The sequence below is a fragment of the Pempheris klunzingeri genome, chromosome 21 (assembly GCF_042242105.1).
Source record: "Pempheris klunzingeri isolate RE-2024b chromosome 21, fPemKlu1.hap1, whole genome shotgun sequence".
Taxonomy (NCBI): Eukaryota; Metazoa; Chordata; class Actinopteri; order Acropomatiformes; family Pempheridae; genus Pempheris; species Pempheris klunzingeri.
Window position 1 is genome coordinate 17,738,093 of NC_092032.1, and position 16,883 is coordinate 17,754,975.

General features: G+C 40.7%; 1 protein-coding gene across 1 annotated transcript in view; it reads right to left on the reverse strand.

Annotated features, from left to right (window-relative positions):
* The window catches only part of LOC139221147 (collagen alpha-1(XV) chain-like), a 54,331-nt gene extending 38,684 nt beyond the window's left edge, over positions 1-15,647 (reverse strand). Inside the window, exons 1-2 of the mRNA XM_070853061.1 lie at positions 15,591-15,647; positions 15,416-15,498 (exon numbers count right to left, since the gene is read on the reverse strand). Coding sequence (XP_070709162.1) covers positions 15,416-15,498; positions 15,591-15,601 — 94 coding nt within the window. The 5' untranslated portion in view covers positions 15,602-15,647. The remainder of the gene's footprint in view (positions 1-15,415; positions 15,499-15,590) is intronic.
* Positions 15,648-16,883: the final 1,236 nt, after the last annotated feature.

The following is a 16,883-nucleotide window of genomic DNA, read 5'->3' on the forward strand; positions in this document are numbered from 1 at the left end:
TAACAGTATTAACATTGTAAATACAGAAAGCAAGAAATGATTGACAGAGTGTGGGTGAAATATTTATAACCCTTATTAAAGGCAATATCAAACACTTTGATCTGCCTGCTTTTATTCACCTCATCAGGTTTTGAAGGGATGACTAACACCTGTGTTGCTTATACCACATGTTCCCTCTCTGGTTTCAACTTAGTGCGAAGAAAATCACAAAATCTGACTCAAAACTAAAGCAAAACTTATTTATTTATTATTATTTAAAAACATAAAAACAACACAGACTAACAGCCATGTGTCTCAGCTTCATGACCAAGATCCCAACGGTGCCATAACATACACTGTAACAGCCCCGCTCCTTAGTACCCCCAAAGGCTGCGATGCCTCGGCTCCATCTGCTGCTCCGCGTGACGGAAACTGTTTTTACAGTCAAGGCTAGTAGCTTCCAACATGGTTTTATTTGCCATATTCACCCTGTGATCATATTATCCAACAGAGAACATCTTTGACCTGTGCGACTCCACAATGTCAATTTCTCAATGAAAAACTTGCATTTTGATTAGCTTGGTGACAGATTCTGAAGTAACACCATGGGCGTTAGCCCAATAGATTGAAAAACTGCAGAGACAAAAAAAGCTATAAGATCTTCACCTCAACTGTTTGACATTTTTACAGCGAAGATGAAACAAATGGAGTAGAAGCTATTATTCTGTTATTACTGGCTCTAACACCTGGCGCTCCACCCTGCTGTGCATACATTTTAAAGTGAGTGGCAGACATGGACAGAAGCCAGTGAGGCCTACTGTGTGAGCTGTCTCTTCTTTATTTGATATTATACAGCAAAGACAGGCGATTAAAAAAATTTTAAAAAAAGAGCTTGAGGGCGATGAAGGCAGTGAGTTTTATTATGTGATACCACAACTAAGTGAAAAACAGAGGAATGTATGAAAACATGTCGGTCTTTTATTCAATCAAACTCTCAAAAAAGACCAAACTCCATTCATAATGTTATTTTTCATGAATAATAATAAACTGCTCGTATTGTTTCAACCAAACCCAACACTGCTCCTGGGTGTAAATTTTGTGATCACACACAGTAAAAACTTCACTCTTCCCTCTTATAATGAATAGTCTTAGTGCTCTCCAGAACAAGTTTGATTGAGGGAACTTAATCCAGAAGCAAATGTTACGAACCAACCGTGGTTCAGCCGGTGTAAAGATGCACATCTGCAGGCATGTGTGTGTGCGTAAGTGTGCGACTTCTTGCATGGGTGTAAAGTTTTCCACATTTAGTAGCTGCCTTCTCTCCTAGCTAACAGGGGAGATTGCACATAGCTGTTAGCTTCCATAAAAAATCCTCAACAAGTACCCGCTGGCACTCGGACAGGCTCTTTGATACTGGCTGGAGTTCATTTCCTCATCCAGGAGATAAACTGACAGCATGACAACCTCATCCTCTGCACACATGAAGTATCTCAAATAAATAGATAATCTGGATTTTTTACCTTTCAAGATTCCTGATATGATTCATCATGAAAATGACATCAGCTGTGCTTTAGATGAGGAGATATTAGAAGATGAAGTTGTCAACTTTTTTTGTTTGTTTTAACATTAGCCATTGCACTAAATAATCACAGGTGCATATCTGCTTCAATTCAGTCCCCAAAGTCCTTCATGAAACAGCTTACTGGATGTACTGTACATACAATTTAGTGGTAAATTGGTTCCAGCTCCTCTGCTTTGCACTGACGACGCATACAAATTACTAACAAATGCTGAAAAACCAAAACACCTGTTGGCATAGTTTGGGAAGGTCGGCCACATGTCCCGAACAATAAGGAATAATCAGGATGCTGCTTCTATCTGATTATACAGATCTTTTTCAGGGATGCTTGGATGTAAACATGTTTATGTTTCCATCTGCTTCTTTGCCAGAGTGACTCATCTCCACAGTCTGACCTGACTTGACGAGGCAACAAGAAACTGACAGGAATGTGTGGTTGGAGGGACTGGGGACAATTTAGTCACTGCTTTCCCTTTGACCCCTTTTCTACAGAACGGCCCAAAGCCAACAGATGTGTGGGGCTTTGGGGATGGAAATGAGCCTCAGACACAACTGTTTGTTTTTTTATTGTGGAAGACAACTCTGTGTGTAGAATACCACATGAGAAAGACTAACTGTCTGGGGTTTCTTGCCTTTTCTTGCCAAATTTGAGATGTCAACAATGTGCTCTGTGACGCTGAAGACACCATGACCATTGGTGTTCCTGACCATTGAAACCTCTGACTTCTCTTGCCAGAGGTTATTCTGTAAACCATGGAGGACCAGAAGCTGTGATTGGTCAGCGTTTAATGTGTAGTCTGACATATGCAAAGTCATGGCAGGATCAAGATAGTCTGATAATGACAATCTTGGCGTGAATGTTGTATCTGACCCCACCATTAAAAATAATAGTATCAGAACACATGATTTTATAATATAAGATGACAGATGTTGACATCATACTCATGAGACTCGGCAAACCAAACCGGACTCACTTTCGGCAATGTGTTCCTAGTTGGTGAAAACACCAGAGGTGGAAATGATACTTTAGTCGAGTCCACAACAGTCTTTGGGGCATAATAATTCAAATTCATTTTTTCTGGACAGCTGTTTTAGTTATGGCTCACTCCTGCCCCTCAATGTTTCTGAGACATGTTTGTGAAACCACAATCATTTCACATCATAAACTAAGAGAGACCTCAGTCATAACCCTGATGAGCGCCATGTTACCCTCCACTTCAGAGCTCCAGGGCTACAAGACAAGCCAAGGCTGTAATAACAATGATACTGCTTGCCCCCCCCCCCCCACCTTCTTGTTCCAGACCATTACATCTACTTTGCATCATCTGTTGGAAACTTCACAGGAAGGCCTTGAAGCTCCTTCGCAGACTTCATCTTGTGCAAAGACACTGAGAATGGAGCAGGGCTGAGTTGTCAGGTTTACAATCTTGCCACCAAAAACATGTCTTTAAGAGAGAGAAGAGGAAAAAGCAGGATAAAAGGAAACTGTTGCAGAGTTGACTACTAAAATGTATGTTGTGACATTTCCAGCTGGCCAATATAATGCCAAGCAGGAACAAAGTCAGAAATTCAGAACTAATGGCACAGCCTGCCAGAAAGTTATGCAGTCAACAACATTTTACATCTAGAACTCCCCGCGTCTTCACTTTAGTTTAAGTATCCTGTCTTTTTAAACCACAAATCCAATGTTTTTGTAATGTGTTTGTCATGACCGCAAAATCCTGAAAGAAAAGTGAGGTTTCTCAATGGTTGGCCTTAACCTACAAGAGAAAAACTACCTCCTTTCATTAGCTCTGACTGACAAAAGGTGACTTTAATCGCTATAACCCCTGGTAATGATACCACCACCCAACAGGTACTGAGTCCCATCGGCTTGCAAGTCTTGCTCTGTTGTGTTCAGCTAAGCCGCAAGAAGGAAAAAGAAAATATCAAAACAAACCACAAAACTCTGCCAAAACTGGAGCAATTGCCACGAGTGTTCGCAGTCAGGTTATGCTCGATGATGCATCAAAAGCAAAGCGATTTCCCAGTTGGTGAGATTTTCTTAAAAGGAAATTGGGTCAGAGTTCATGTTGTGTAGTAAGAAGGCAGAAATGTCCTTAGGCAACAGGCAACCACTACATCACATTAAATTGGCTCTCTTTTCCTTAGCCTCCTCTTCCTTAGGCCAGGTTTGATTCAGCTGTTAGAGTTTCCTGACTTGGGGGAGGGGTGTACGGGGCATTGTTAAAATGGAAAAAGACAACTTGTTATTGGGAGCGAGGAGCTGATTTATAAATTGATTTGTGAACAGGTACCTTTGTGCGGAAAACTGTGTTTTTTGCTCTCAATATTATAAAACTAGCCCGTACATCTATAAAACAGTTTCATCAATACAGTACAATCATTCTATTCTACAAGTTAAAGATTTTGGCATGATTACATACACGCATCGATGGAGGATTCATTTGATATGATATATAGGCCTATGGGAGGAAATCAGAGCTGAGCAGAGCAGCAAAACAATCCGATTAGAAAAATCAAGGCCAAAAAGGAAATTGTTCAACTGTGATGGATTAAAGAAAACAAAATTGAATCCACTGGTTGTATCTTCCTACCAGAGAAACATCTAGGTTTGCCAGACAAACCACAGATACAATTTACCAGCATTTCACGGTTTCACTGTGGCTGATTTCAGGTTCAGCTTGCCAAATACATGCCACTATGATTTTCCATAAAAACAACTGCTCTCAGCTCCCCCACATAGCCAAGTTTCATTCAGTTTTTATGGGTACCACGTTACTGATGGGGAGTAGCTGTTTTTACTTCTTACCAGGACCACTTATGCTAAATAAACAGAACAATTGAGCTGATTATGACATTTCAATCCAGTGGAAACGACTGGACTATTAACAGAAACTCAAATGTGCTGTTTATTTTGAACAAATATTTTCTGCATTCTATTAAATAGAATTTGTTCTTAAATCCTACTGTTTGATAGTTTTTGATGACTCAGGGCTCTCTGCCTGAATGTCGAAAGAACAGCAAGGAAATGGTATTTTTGGGAGGACAAGGGCTAAATAAGGGCCGATCTCTGCTCTTATGTCTGTGAGAGGTTGGAGCACAGATTTGCTCTTCTGTTTTTCTCCATACAGTGATGACTGAAATGTTTGGAGGTTTGAACACAACACAAGGGTGGTCTTATGACGAGCACAAAAACTATGTCTGTCCGGCCCAAATTGGATAACGAATTTCTTAATCCCAATGAAATTATTATCTTGGATTTGTTCCCTCTTAGTCAAAAAGCCTGATCAAATTACACACATGATAGCCAGACATTTCCACTTTGGTGTAATACAAACATCAGGACTGTTTTCTGCAGCTAAACAGGTGTTGAACTTGTTCTCAAATTTGAAAGCTTTTTGGAAAATGGATTTGTTTTTCTTTCTACCCTGGTTGAAAGAGGCTGCTGAAAGCTTTGGGAGCCTCAGCCCCAGACCGGGATGTCCGGCATTGTCTGAGGGATAGACTGATGACAGCACTGTTTAACCACGGCCTTAAGAAGAAAAGAGTTTCAGCCACTAAAAAAATAGAAATTCTTCCCACAACCCAAAGAAATCTTTAGTTTACATTTAAGAGAGTTTACATTTTAACCCAGAACCATTTACTTTTGTGATTGCTTTGCTTTGTATTGCTCTATAACTGCATTCCTATTTTGAGGTGGATCCTCAAGGACAGGGTTAGTGCAATTTTCCCCCAATTCAGCTGCAAATTACAGTTCAGTTAAACATTTGCTGGAATCAACGAAAGAGGCCAAAAGACATTTGTTTTCTGCCAGATGACAAATTTTAGTTAAGTGTTGCACCCGCTGTGCTCACCCAATCAACAAGTGTTTGGGAAAACGATGGCAGTCTGATGATATCCCTTCCATTTTATTGCCAGACTTAACGTTTAAGTAAGTATGTGAGAATAATCTACAAAGCTTTGGGGTTAAACAAACCGAGTATGAAGTAATCAACATGGCTGATTGCTGTTGTACTGATTTCTTGTCATTTTAGTTGAAACAAACCTGGTTCTCATTTTAAACTGGACAGATATCAAATGTGAAACTTCCCATGTTACTACAGGCTTGACAGAACTGGACCAACATGCTTTCACACAGTTTGTAAGGAGAAGACACGTTAATAAATCCATTCTCTTATTTTATTTTTTAAATACATATTTTGCTAGTTGTAAGGGAGATGATGAAAATCACATCTCTGGCCACATTTGGTCACTTTCAGATTCCCTGAAAGCAGAACTGTGCTACACGCAAGTCAAACCTAGCAAACAAAAGCAGATAAATGAAAAACCCCCTAAAACGCTTTTTCTAATAAACATTTCGTTGGATATTTAGGATCCCTCTGGGAGACTTGAGAGCTTTTCTGACCATATCAATGAATTTTTTATTGCAGAGCATCAACAAGCATAATTGCAGAGACGTCAACAACTGATGACCTCATGATGCTGAATGCCAGAAAAACTCATTCCATATTCCAAAACATATCAAAAGAGCCATATGAAACTCATCTAGTCTAGTACAAGCCCATCACTTTAAAATGAGCTGAATGAAAGTAAGGAGACCAGTCACTGTTTGACTTCATTTCTGTGATCCCACAGACTTGAGGTTATGTTTGCAGGCTTCTTGAATCCAACTTTACCAGCTCGCAAAAGTTTGCTGTGGCTGAAGTTCTATGCAAAGTCAAGCGGCAAACACAAATCTGCCGTGCATTGCTAACCTGTTGCGCCAACAGCAGCGGCGGTGCAACTAAATCAAACAAGCTACAACTGTCAGCACTTCTGTGAATGGAGTGAACTCCAACACAAGCCTCCTCCAGCTTTAGCGATCTCTGCCCTTCTCTCTTTAAAGAGGAGCAAATTGAAGTGGGACAATTAAGTAACGGTAATATGGTCTAATCTGATAAAAGAAAAAAGCACATTTTTACTCATTTGTTTTCAGTGGAAAGGAGCCACATACGTATGACTTTGGAGTGATGGAAGTGAAAGAGTCTACAACACATAATAACTGGTAATGCTAATGAGAGGCCAACAGCAGGAACAGCAGCGAAGCGCTAACCACAAACTAAGGTGAGAAATGGACTCATTTTCATGTAGTTATAATTTCCACACTGAATTTCTAGAATAAATCATAGTAAAATAAACACCTTTTTCACAACTGTGGGAGGTTATAAACAATGGAGGTGAATGATAAATAAGAAAGGAGGAGACAGATAATTAATACCAAAATATAAGACAAAAAAACAGGTCTGGTCAGATCAGGTAATTGGCATAAAAAAGACAGTAACTAAAGCAGAAAGAAAAAGGAAGGAGAAGTGTTTGGTGACGTTTACTCGCCAGTGGTGGTGAGACAATAAAGGTAAACTGAGACCAAGAAATTAATTAGATTTGTGGTGGGATTTCAGGAAGTTAGTCGACAGCGTCCTCAAAAACAACGCAGCTGCAGACCAGCTGAGCGCGCACACGCTGGGACTCACATGACACAAAACCACCATCAATGCCACCACTAATCCCACCTCCCACTAGGAAACAATCAGGATCCTCACCATGTATGCTCTTCAGGGAATATCTCACTTGCTCTTTTGCTAGAAGCTGTCCTCGTATTGATCTCTCCCTTCATTATGCCTCAAGCTGCCAAAGAAAAAAATGCAGATCCTGACCCAATTACAATGGTAAAGTTGGCCAGAAAATCTTACAAGTACTTCATAATTCCAAAAAGAATCGAGCAGGTGGTCTTCAGTCCAAACAAAAATGTTCCCACTATGGAAGACAAAAAGTTAGACAAAAGATACAAAGTCCAAGTGTGTTTAAATTCCAGGCTTGCTTTGAGGTTGATGACCAGAAGTCATCCATTAGCTAGACAGGAGACCAAACCAGAGCCATTAAAGTTCAAGGTTGGGACAACATACCAGGAACACTGCTGAGCTGTGACCCTGTGTAACCTTGTGGTGTCAGGTGTCGAGTCAAGTCAAATTTTATTTGTATAGCCCGGAATCACAAATCACGATTGGGCTCAGGGGACTTTAGAGTACATACAATCTACGACACCTTCTGTTCTTGGAAAGGGTGAGCAAAAATACTTAATTCATTAACTAAAGACTAAATATTTTATATTTACTGAGCAATATCGGTGATAATCACCTGGATAAACTTGTCTACCCTTACACTAGATGGCCAAAAGTATGTAGACATCCTTGTGTGTGTCTTAATCTCGGCCCTACATCATACAAAGACATTTTGGGCAGTCTGGTGTAGAAGAACCTGACAAGTCCGCACAGAGCTCTGACATAAGAAGATACCATGAAGGTATCTAATGGGGTTAAGTCTTGTGAAAAGCCTTCACAGGAAAGTGGAGGCTGTTATGAGATCAGGTTAAAGCCTACGGTCTTGGAATGAGAAGTGCAACAATTACATACGGCTGAAATGTTTAGATGTCCACATACAACTGTATAGAGAGAGGGCTTGGAAGATAAACTACCAGGAACATTGTAGCTTCATTTCATTATTAGAGTTCAAGTAAACCGTTAAGTAGCAATAAGCCTAAACATGGGGGAAAAGCATCCTTATCTTCAACATCCTGGTTGGGAGGCGACACACTGATCAAACATGCAGAGATCAGTGAGACAAGGAGGGTAAAGGTGATACTTCGTAGTGAAAAAGGAAAAGGAAGCTTTCATAAATCTGTTCCCACCGACAACTGCTCTGTCAGTAGAGGAGCCCTCGTCCTGCAGCGCAAACACAGACACACAAGTAGAAGTGTGCTGCACACTCGTACATCTACACACATGCCAACACACAATGACTCACAAAACAATAAAAGGAAATGGAAAATACACAGAACTCATTAACAAGGACTGTGGTAAATTAAGGACATTGAAATCCCCATTTCTTACATGTATGCATGTTTCAGAGCCACACACAGCTGCTCTGCACTCCATGACCTCATTAGACACTCAGATGCTCCATGACACGACACGTCCTCCGTCTCTGTGGTCTCCACGCAGCTGAACAGACACCTGCTTGTTTCTATTCCATCTTTCCGCCCTGACAGACACTTTCCAGACTGCTAGAAATGTTTTCACCCGGCGGGCTTCTGAGATGCAAAAGTCAGCCGCTCCCAGAAAAATAAACATGCTAATTCATTCAGCTTTTCATTATCGTAAATTGAAGTTTTGATGCCTCTCTAATCCCTTCTGATGACAACCCTACTGTATGACTGCGCCGTTTCCTGAAGGAATGCAGAAAGACGTTGTATGATGGTCACTCTTCATTAAGGAAAATGTCCTCATGGCACACAGGATGCACTGTGGTTCAGTCACAGCCGTGCCCTTTACAGCTGTAACCATGTTTATGTGCTGCACTGTTCCAACACACAGCTACAGAGAGGAATTTTCTTTTCATCCTGCGTCACACTTACAGCGGCGCTCAGTCAGACAGCCACAGTCTATGGGCCACTGAACAGCTCTGCATGAGCAACTGGCCTTTAGCGGCGTTGCTCAAGAGAACTTCAACAGTAGGTGTTTGGGAAAGAAAGCGTTTTTGTTTCATTTTTCCCAGCCACTTTGCTCCAGCTGGTCTCTAATTTAAAATGTACAATCCTCTAGTCACAGGCCTGCTCCTCTAAAGTGTGTATAAGCACAGTTACAGTCACTTCTGCTGCAGACGTAAGCAACAAGGAGGCCTGACCTGCGACCAGTGTGTTTAAAGGTGACTTCAGGCAACATGTCAAAACCAAGGCTTCCAGAATATCTGGCGCCACTGTTGAGGTAGACACTAGGTTTAAATGATGTCAGAAAACCTGAATGAACGCCTAAAATATGCACAGCATCCGTCTGAAGAAACACAGAACTCCGCATCCAAGCCTATGCTCATTATTTCGCAGTCTGGCCATGTATTAAAGGCAAAACCAAAGCAAAAAAGTTTGCTTGCTGTTCTGTTTGATCTGTGTCGTCCAACATTAAAATGGAGGCAGAGGATAGAAAACAGTCGACCACATCAAACACAGCGTTCAGGACGTTCGGTTTAAAAGCTCTTTGATGGTCAGAGCTTTGATTTCAATGAGTGACGACTGATGTTTAGATAAGTGTGAGTCATTGAGAGGTTTATCAGACATGTTATCGCAAGAATTCAAATACGTTCACAACACACCATCAAGATCTCTCACTAAAACTTTCACAGATAATCTGTTTACAGGTTCATTTCAAATAATTTGGAAGGTTTTACTAAAATAGGGCAGACAACAATAAACAAGAAGAGTACAAAGGATGGTGGTCAAAGTGACATTTGGCGTCACACCTTCACCCTCAAACACAGAATCCATCCTGTACTTCACACATCCTGCGTTTGTCCTCTGCTTTGATGCTTCGTCCATCTCATCCATCACTATCTCCAGCTCGACTCAAAATAGTAGCTTGTTTTGTCCAGGACAGATTTAGAATTTCCTGTTTACCATCCAGGACAATGCACGTGTTTGGTTTGGGGATTGTTTTAGATTAATTGCAGACACGGAAATCGAGGCAGCGGGACTGTGGGGCAAATCTCTTGAGTGACTACAGATTCTACTGAATTAACTCCTTTTACATTTGCCTCCCGTTTCCTTATGAGTGAAAGAAATTAATTAAAGACCATATGAAGATAACAGATGTCATATTGGACCAAAGTTGGCAGTTGGTGGAAGTTACTGTAACAGGAATAATCTGGGGTGCAGATGCTCATGTCGCTTTCCCAATGAACAAACAAAAAATAAACAAATATGAATACAGTTGATTGGAATTGAATGATGTTTTTTTTGGAGAATCGTGGCTTTAAATGTTCCAGGTTTTGAAGACTTTATAGCCTAGATGTCAACTACATAAGTGATCTTAAGCCAGAACCACACTGTGTTATATCAGCATAATAATAAGAGAGAGTGTAGAATACATTTTTTTTTATCATGGTTTTGTTTCAAAAGTTAATTACTTTCAAGCATCTGCCAAATGTCTGAAATGTAAACATTATATCATAACCTCCTGATATAACAGAGAAGGCAATTTTCATTCTGTAAAACTCGACATGCAGAGCATTAAGATACATCTGCATGGTCAAAACATCTGGCCTCTTTTACCTTGTCCAGTGTAGACCGAGTCATCATGATCGCCTTTGGTTGTTTTTGAATTGCTGACAGCTTTGGTGCTCAGTGCTCATTGTTGTGCTGATGTTTTCTCAGGAAAGACCTGCGTAGTATCATGTGTCCCAAACACATCCAAACTTTCATTAAATGGATACAAGTGGACTCACTCTTGTGTTACGTCATGTGGTGGATGGAAACAAACTGGACATTCAGGCCTCAGACTTTAAAAGTCTCCAGTTCTGTGTGTGGTTTGCTCTTGCTCATTCATGAAATCATTGTTGGACAGGACTGGGAGTTTTACTGTGCTTGAGTTGAAATTAGACTTTTAATCAAAACCTGACATGTTACCTCTGGACAGTGCTGACGTCCACATTGCCTTCATTAAACTGGAGCCAAATAAGGGTCTCGTTAAGTCAGAATCAAGACAAAAGTGGAGGGATTTACACATTATTCCCTTAAACTCAGTGCCTTCCTACTTCTGTAGAAACACTCACAATGAAGAGCCAGTCTGCAGGTGCAGGATTTTGGATTACTACATTAAATAAACAGCATATTTGTGGTGAAAAAAAGGTTTCAGGAACAGCTTCTGTCACGACTTCCCTCTTGTGTTTTCTCCCCACCTTTTGTTTGGACACAGATCCTCTCTCTCGAGCACACTTAGAAATCAGCTTTCTTTCCCTAATGCTTTCCAGAAGTGTTTGAAATGTACAGTGACTGCAGCAGCCAAGGCAGCACTTCTGAATTCAAATCAAACATGCAGCCAAACACAAAGATCCCAATCCTAAGTCTTCTGTATATATAATATGATGTATAGAATCGGTGTAAAATATTTATTAACAAAACATTTTGCAGCCAAATTTAACCCTGAAACCAGTACGAAGTAACGCATCCGCTCATTCACTGTCAAGTTACTGGATGAGTCCAAATAACTTCAGTCAATCAATTGCTGACAATGACGAAAAACTGCAGCAGTTATTGGGTAAGTTGTCTTGTGTAAAAAAGTTCAAATTCATAAATTCGATATGCTCTCTCAGTTCTACTTGAGAGAGCTAATTTCAGCCAACTCCTTCCAAGTGAAATTACATCCAAGTCTTTCCCCTCACTGCAAAAGGCCACACACTTGCCTTTTCTTCATATTTTTACTATAGTGGGTTTCAGGAAAGCTTAAGCTGGTCTTATGAGTAATAAATGTAGATGCCAGTACAGTAGAGTATACTGCCATGGAGTTACCCACCCCTCTCCGAAGAGAGAGACCTGGTTTGGTTTAGGACCAGGGTTGATGTAAAGATGGGCGAAATTTGGCTCGTTTGTGGCAGAGTGATCATCCTACCAGAGAAAGAAAAGCAAGAAAAGTGGACACACAGGACGAGGGGGAGGGGAACTCGACAAAAAGAGCAAATACACTCAGTTGACCTTTCCTGAGCAAACAACTGATGAAAAAAAGAAAATAATGAGTCCTGCTCCTGGCTGTAGACCAGACTGTTTTTATTGTGAGACAGAACAGTTTTCAAAATGGTAACTGTTTTATTCTGTTGCACTGTTTACTGACTCAGGAGTGACATGTTGGGATTCATAACAGCTCCATCTGTAGGTCAAAAGTCTCCAATGTTCATGATTCTCCATCTCCGACATCCAAGTTTATTGTACACTCTTTATGCACTTCACTAATCTCCAAGGACTCACATCCTAATCATCTTCGTCATTCTCTTTGTCACCCTTGTCCTCATCATCATTATCCACATCATCGCCCCCAATGTAATAATCATAACCTCATTCTCCAAGACTCACATCACCAGCCACATCATCTTATTCATTATCTCTAACAGCCAACTGTGTCCTGGACATTCCTGCTCCTCCATCGAGATAATTAAAGCCATTATTATTTGTGAATAATTACCATGTGTACAGCAGATGGAGAACAATGGGAGTGAGTTGCAATGTGTCTGCATGAGTTTGTGTTCTTTTTGTGGCCGCGGTATAAAAGGCATATACAAGTGTGTGCAAGTGTACATGTGTGTATGTGTATAAAATCGCATGTCAGCACCCCAGGGTGAAGAGGTTATGTTTGCTTAGTGTTTGTTAACATGTTACTGATTAGTGAAGATTAAAGGTGGCTTATACCCAGAGAGGATGCTTTCTTCTTTGGGATGAAAACCATTATTATAGCAAAGTATAGTGTTCATAAGTCTGAACAAAGCCATTTTATTGCTTTTTTTGTTGGTTTGTTTTGAGATGTCTTGAGATATTCGCTACAATATTTGTTCTTCTATTCATTCACTCACTTAACCACTCATTCATGCATGTATTTAATTATTCAACCATTCAGCTGCTTAGTCATGTATTACCTGACTCATCCAGTCATAGATCTGTTCATACCTAGATCCATGCATTTGTTCCTTTATCCAATCACCTACTCATTCTGTAAGTGTTAATGTTTTGTCTAATTATCAAGAGATATTTTAATTATTCAGCTGGGATTGGCTCCAGCCCCCCCAAGAGGTAAAGACAATGGATGGATGGATTAACTCAGTTTCTCATTCATTAATTCTTTCAGCCCATTAACTCACATCCATTTGTTCATTCTCTTCCACTTTTCTATCTTGCTTCTTACTTTCTACATCATTTCAGCTGTTTTCAAAGTAATTCATTACCCACTCACAACCAAGCCTTCGTAGCCACTATCAAGCACAGACTTTAAAATTTTAAAATCAGATCTTTCATCCATAGACATGCTTTTGTTCTGGTTTGTTCGGCTGTCAGTTCTGCTGCATTCACCTAAAAACATTAATACACTCTGGTAACAGACAGCTGAAAGAAGCAGAATGCACTATTTCACACAGAGGAAATGGATTATATCAGCTTTATTTCAACAATCGTGCACAGAAATGTGAAGGTTGCCATGGGGACAGCTCTGTTTAAGAATATTTACAGCATGCAGCCTGGAAATATTTGTCCCTAGTGCTCTCTCTCTGGCAAGAGAGCCAGCATGCGCGTGCACACACACACACTCGTCTTTTTCCCCCTCTTGAAAAAGTGAATCATGGCAGAGGATTATGAATATGGCAAAAGCACAAACAGCCCGAGAGTGGAGCCTCTGGCTCAGCCAGTCTCTGCAGGATCTAAAGTAGAGGAAGTTGGACCATAAAAATCACACTGTAAAAACTTTTCTGTTGTCAAACATCAACCAAACTCCAACACATCTATGGTCAGGGTCTGCTGTTTTGCAAATATCACGTAAAACTGAATTCCTACAATATCATTATTTCACTTCATCTCATAATTAGGGTCAGGGTATTATTACAAAGTGGTTATACTTTTTCAGCCAGAAGCAGCCAAAGTGAGATTTAATTCAAAATGCCAGATTATGACAATTAAGCTCCGTGGGGCCACATCAGCCGGAGAGACCCCATAATTATTTGACTGGGCCCAAACAATGCTGCTTTTGTGACATGGAGGTCTTATGGTGATCATAGGTCAAGATATCCACACACACACACACACACACACACACACACAAAGCTGCAAATGTCAATCTGGATTCCAGCACTGATGAGAGCAGTGATGGCATATTAGCCTGTCTCAAGGCCAGGAAGAAAGCTAATAAAAGGAAGCTCTCAGACATAACTGACAATGACCTTCATCGCTGACGTGCACCCTCCAACTCACACATTCAGAACTTAGTAGGATTACATCATCTTCACTACCTTAATTAGGCATCGCTGCTGATTGCAGTCTGTCAATGTGAACATTGTGAGGTTTCGCCTGTTTCCAATTGCAGTGGAAAAGGGAATCTGCAGTACTTTCAGCACTAATTGAGAGCATGTTGAAGTGTCCTGATTGATCCATTAATCACAGAGAAAATCTAGATTTAAGCTGTGAAAACAGTGTGCAGAGACAGCATACGTACTGCACATGGGCTCCCAGAAGCGCATCAGTCAAGAAATAATTGAAACCATCATACAGCACAGAAGCCAGCAGGTATCTGCCTTGTGAGCTCTGATGTCATGAAGTTCATCTAAAAACAGTGGGTCCCAAAAGTTCCCAAAGTTTCCAGAGTCTTGGGTGTTTAACTCTCCACACTGTTGCCACCCTACTTTCAGTATAAACAGTATGTACAGTGACTTTGGACATGGTCCAATCCAATATTAAGCATCCCATGGGATGTACTGATCTTATCAAATAGGGGTCTATGCAAGCCGTCAAAAAAGCAGACTCATAGCCCCTAAGGACTTTCCCATGGTTTTAGCTATATAGGCACTTTAATTACCAGCTACAAGGGAGTAAAGAGCCAAAATGATGTGTAGAGAAAGAGGAATTAATAATGCATCAATTCAGAACTTGGCTTGTCTTTCTCAAAATCTTCTAAGCCACAACATCACTATTTCAACATAACTATAACGCTAACTAAATGCTTCAAATAAATGACTTCTAAATGTTCATAATGTCGTAAATTATCACAATAAAATCAACATGATTTCCCAGTAATAGCAGGAATATTCATGGAATACTGTTAAAGCAGCTTCCTTAAAGTAATATCATCCTGTGTCTCAGTGTAAAACATTCAGTTCCCAGAAGCAGAGCGCAACAGTTTCACCATTCATATTCAGTGGATGAAAACTCATGAGCCAGCAGAAAGTTCACAAACAACAGCAGAAAAAAAAAAACCCACTTGATCCAGCAGTAAGAAATAAACAGACAGAGAGTGCACATACCGTCCAGCAGCAGATAGGCAGAGGAGTGACTGCAGCAGAACCGGAGGACTAGTAGAGATAATCCAAAGAACCAGGGAGGAATGCTGTATGAAGACAGAAGTGAAGAGTTGGGAAACTGACCAAAAGTTGACTTAAAACAACTTCTTCATAGAAAAAAACAGTGCCTTTCATTTACCGTGAAGTCATCTTCAGTGATGGTACGCTTAGATCCAAACTAAAGTTTTCCTGTTCATGTGTGATAGCTTTGGTAAGACAGAGAGAGAGAGAGATGGAGCCCACTCTGCCTCGCTCTCTCATTCACTCCACACTAAAAGCCTCTCCCTCTCCTCCTCCTCACTCTTGCTCGCCCTCTCTCTCGCTCTCTCTCTCTCTGGTTCCCAGTCTAACAAAGGCAGCTTCAGTGTGTCAGACTCAAGGGGCCCTCGCAAAGCTGAAATCTGACTCCTCATGTCTCTCTAAGGACCACCGCTTTCTAATGCAGCCCTCCCCTCATACATCACCCAAATACAAATTAACACACTCCAGTTAAGTCCTCCTCCCCTTGCTCCCCCTGCTCGTCTTCACTGTTGTGGTTTCTCTCACTTTCAAGCACTTTTCTTGAGTGACCTTGATCAATGGAAGGAGCTGCAGCAATAAGTCCAAAACTTTCTTTCAAGTATATCTAGGAAAAACAAGAAGTTATCAAAGTAAAATTTTCAAACAGCTAAGATAAAACTTCACATCAGTGGCATTACAGGAATGTGGTTTCTTTCTGACAACCAAATTCTCTATCAGACTGTTGTTTCCAGTATTACATGTCTTATTGTTGATCCAGTTTCTAATCGTTGTTGGGGTAGCAGCAGGATAAGCCCAAGCATGTCCATCCACCTCCTTTTGGAGGATCTTGAGGCATTCCAGCACAAATTGGAAATCTTATCCCTGTCTATTGTGGGATTTTACCAGGGTCTCCCAGCAGGACATGTCCAGACGTCCTTCACAGGGAGGCATCCAGGAGGCAACCTGATCATGTGCGGAAACCTCTCAACTAGCCTTCTTAAAAAAAAGGCAGCAGGACACTGGTTGAACTCAGAGCTCCTTCTAGATGTTAGAGTTCCTACCACTGTCTCTAAATATCCTTGCATCCTGTGACATAAACTAATTTTGGCTTGCTCAAAGAACCCATGATCATGAATCTGACACTTGGACCACTGAAAATTCAAATTCAAATTGAAAATTTTTGCCTTCAGGCTTGCTTTAAAGCACAGTCATTGCCACTCCAGGTATTTCAATTCCCTCAATTACAATTGCTCACAACCCATACAAGGGAGTGAGATTTAGAGCTGCTGACTTTCATCCAAGCACCCTCAATCTCAAACTATGTGGTAGTGGTCATAGTCTGACACAATAAACAGAACATCATCAGCAAAGAAAAGTAATCCTGAGACTATTAACATCCCCACTTCAGCTGCTTCAGGACATTTGTTTCTTT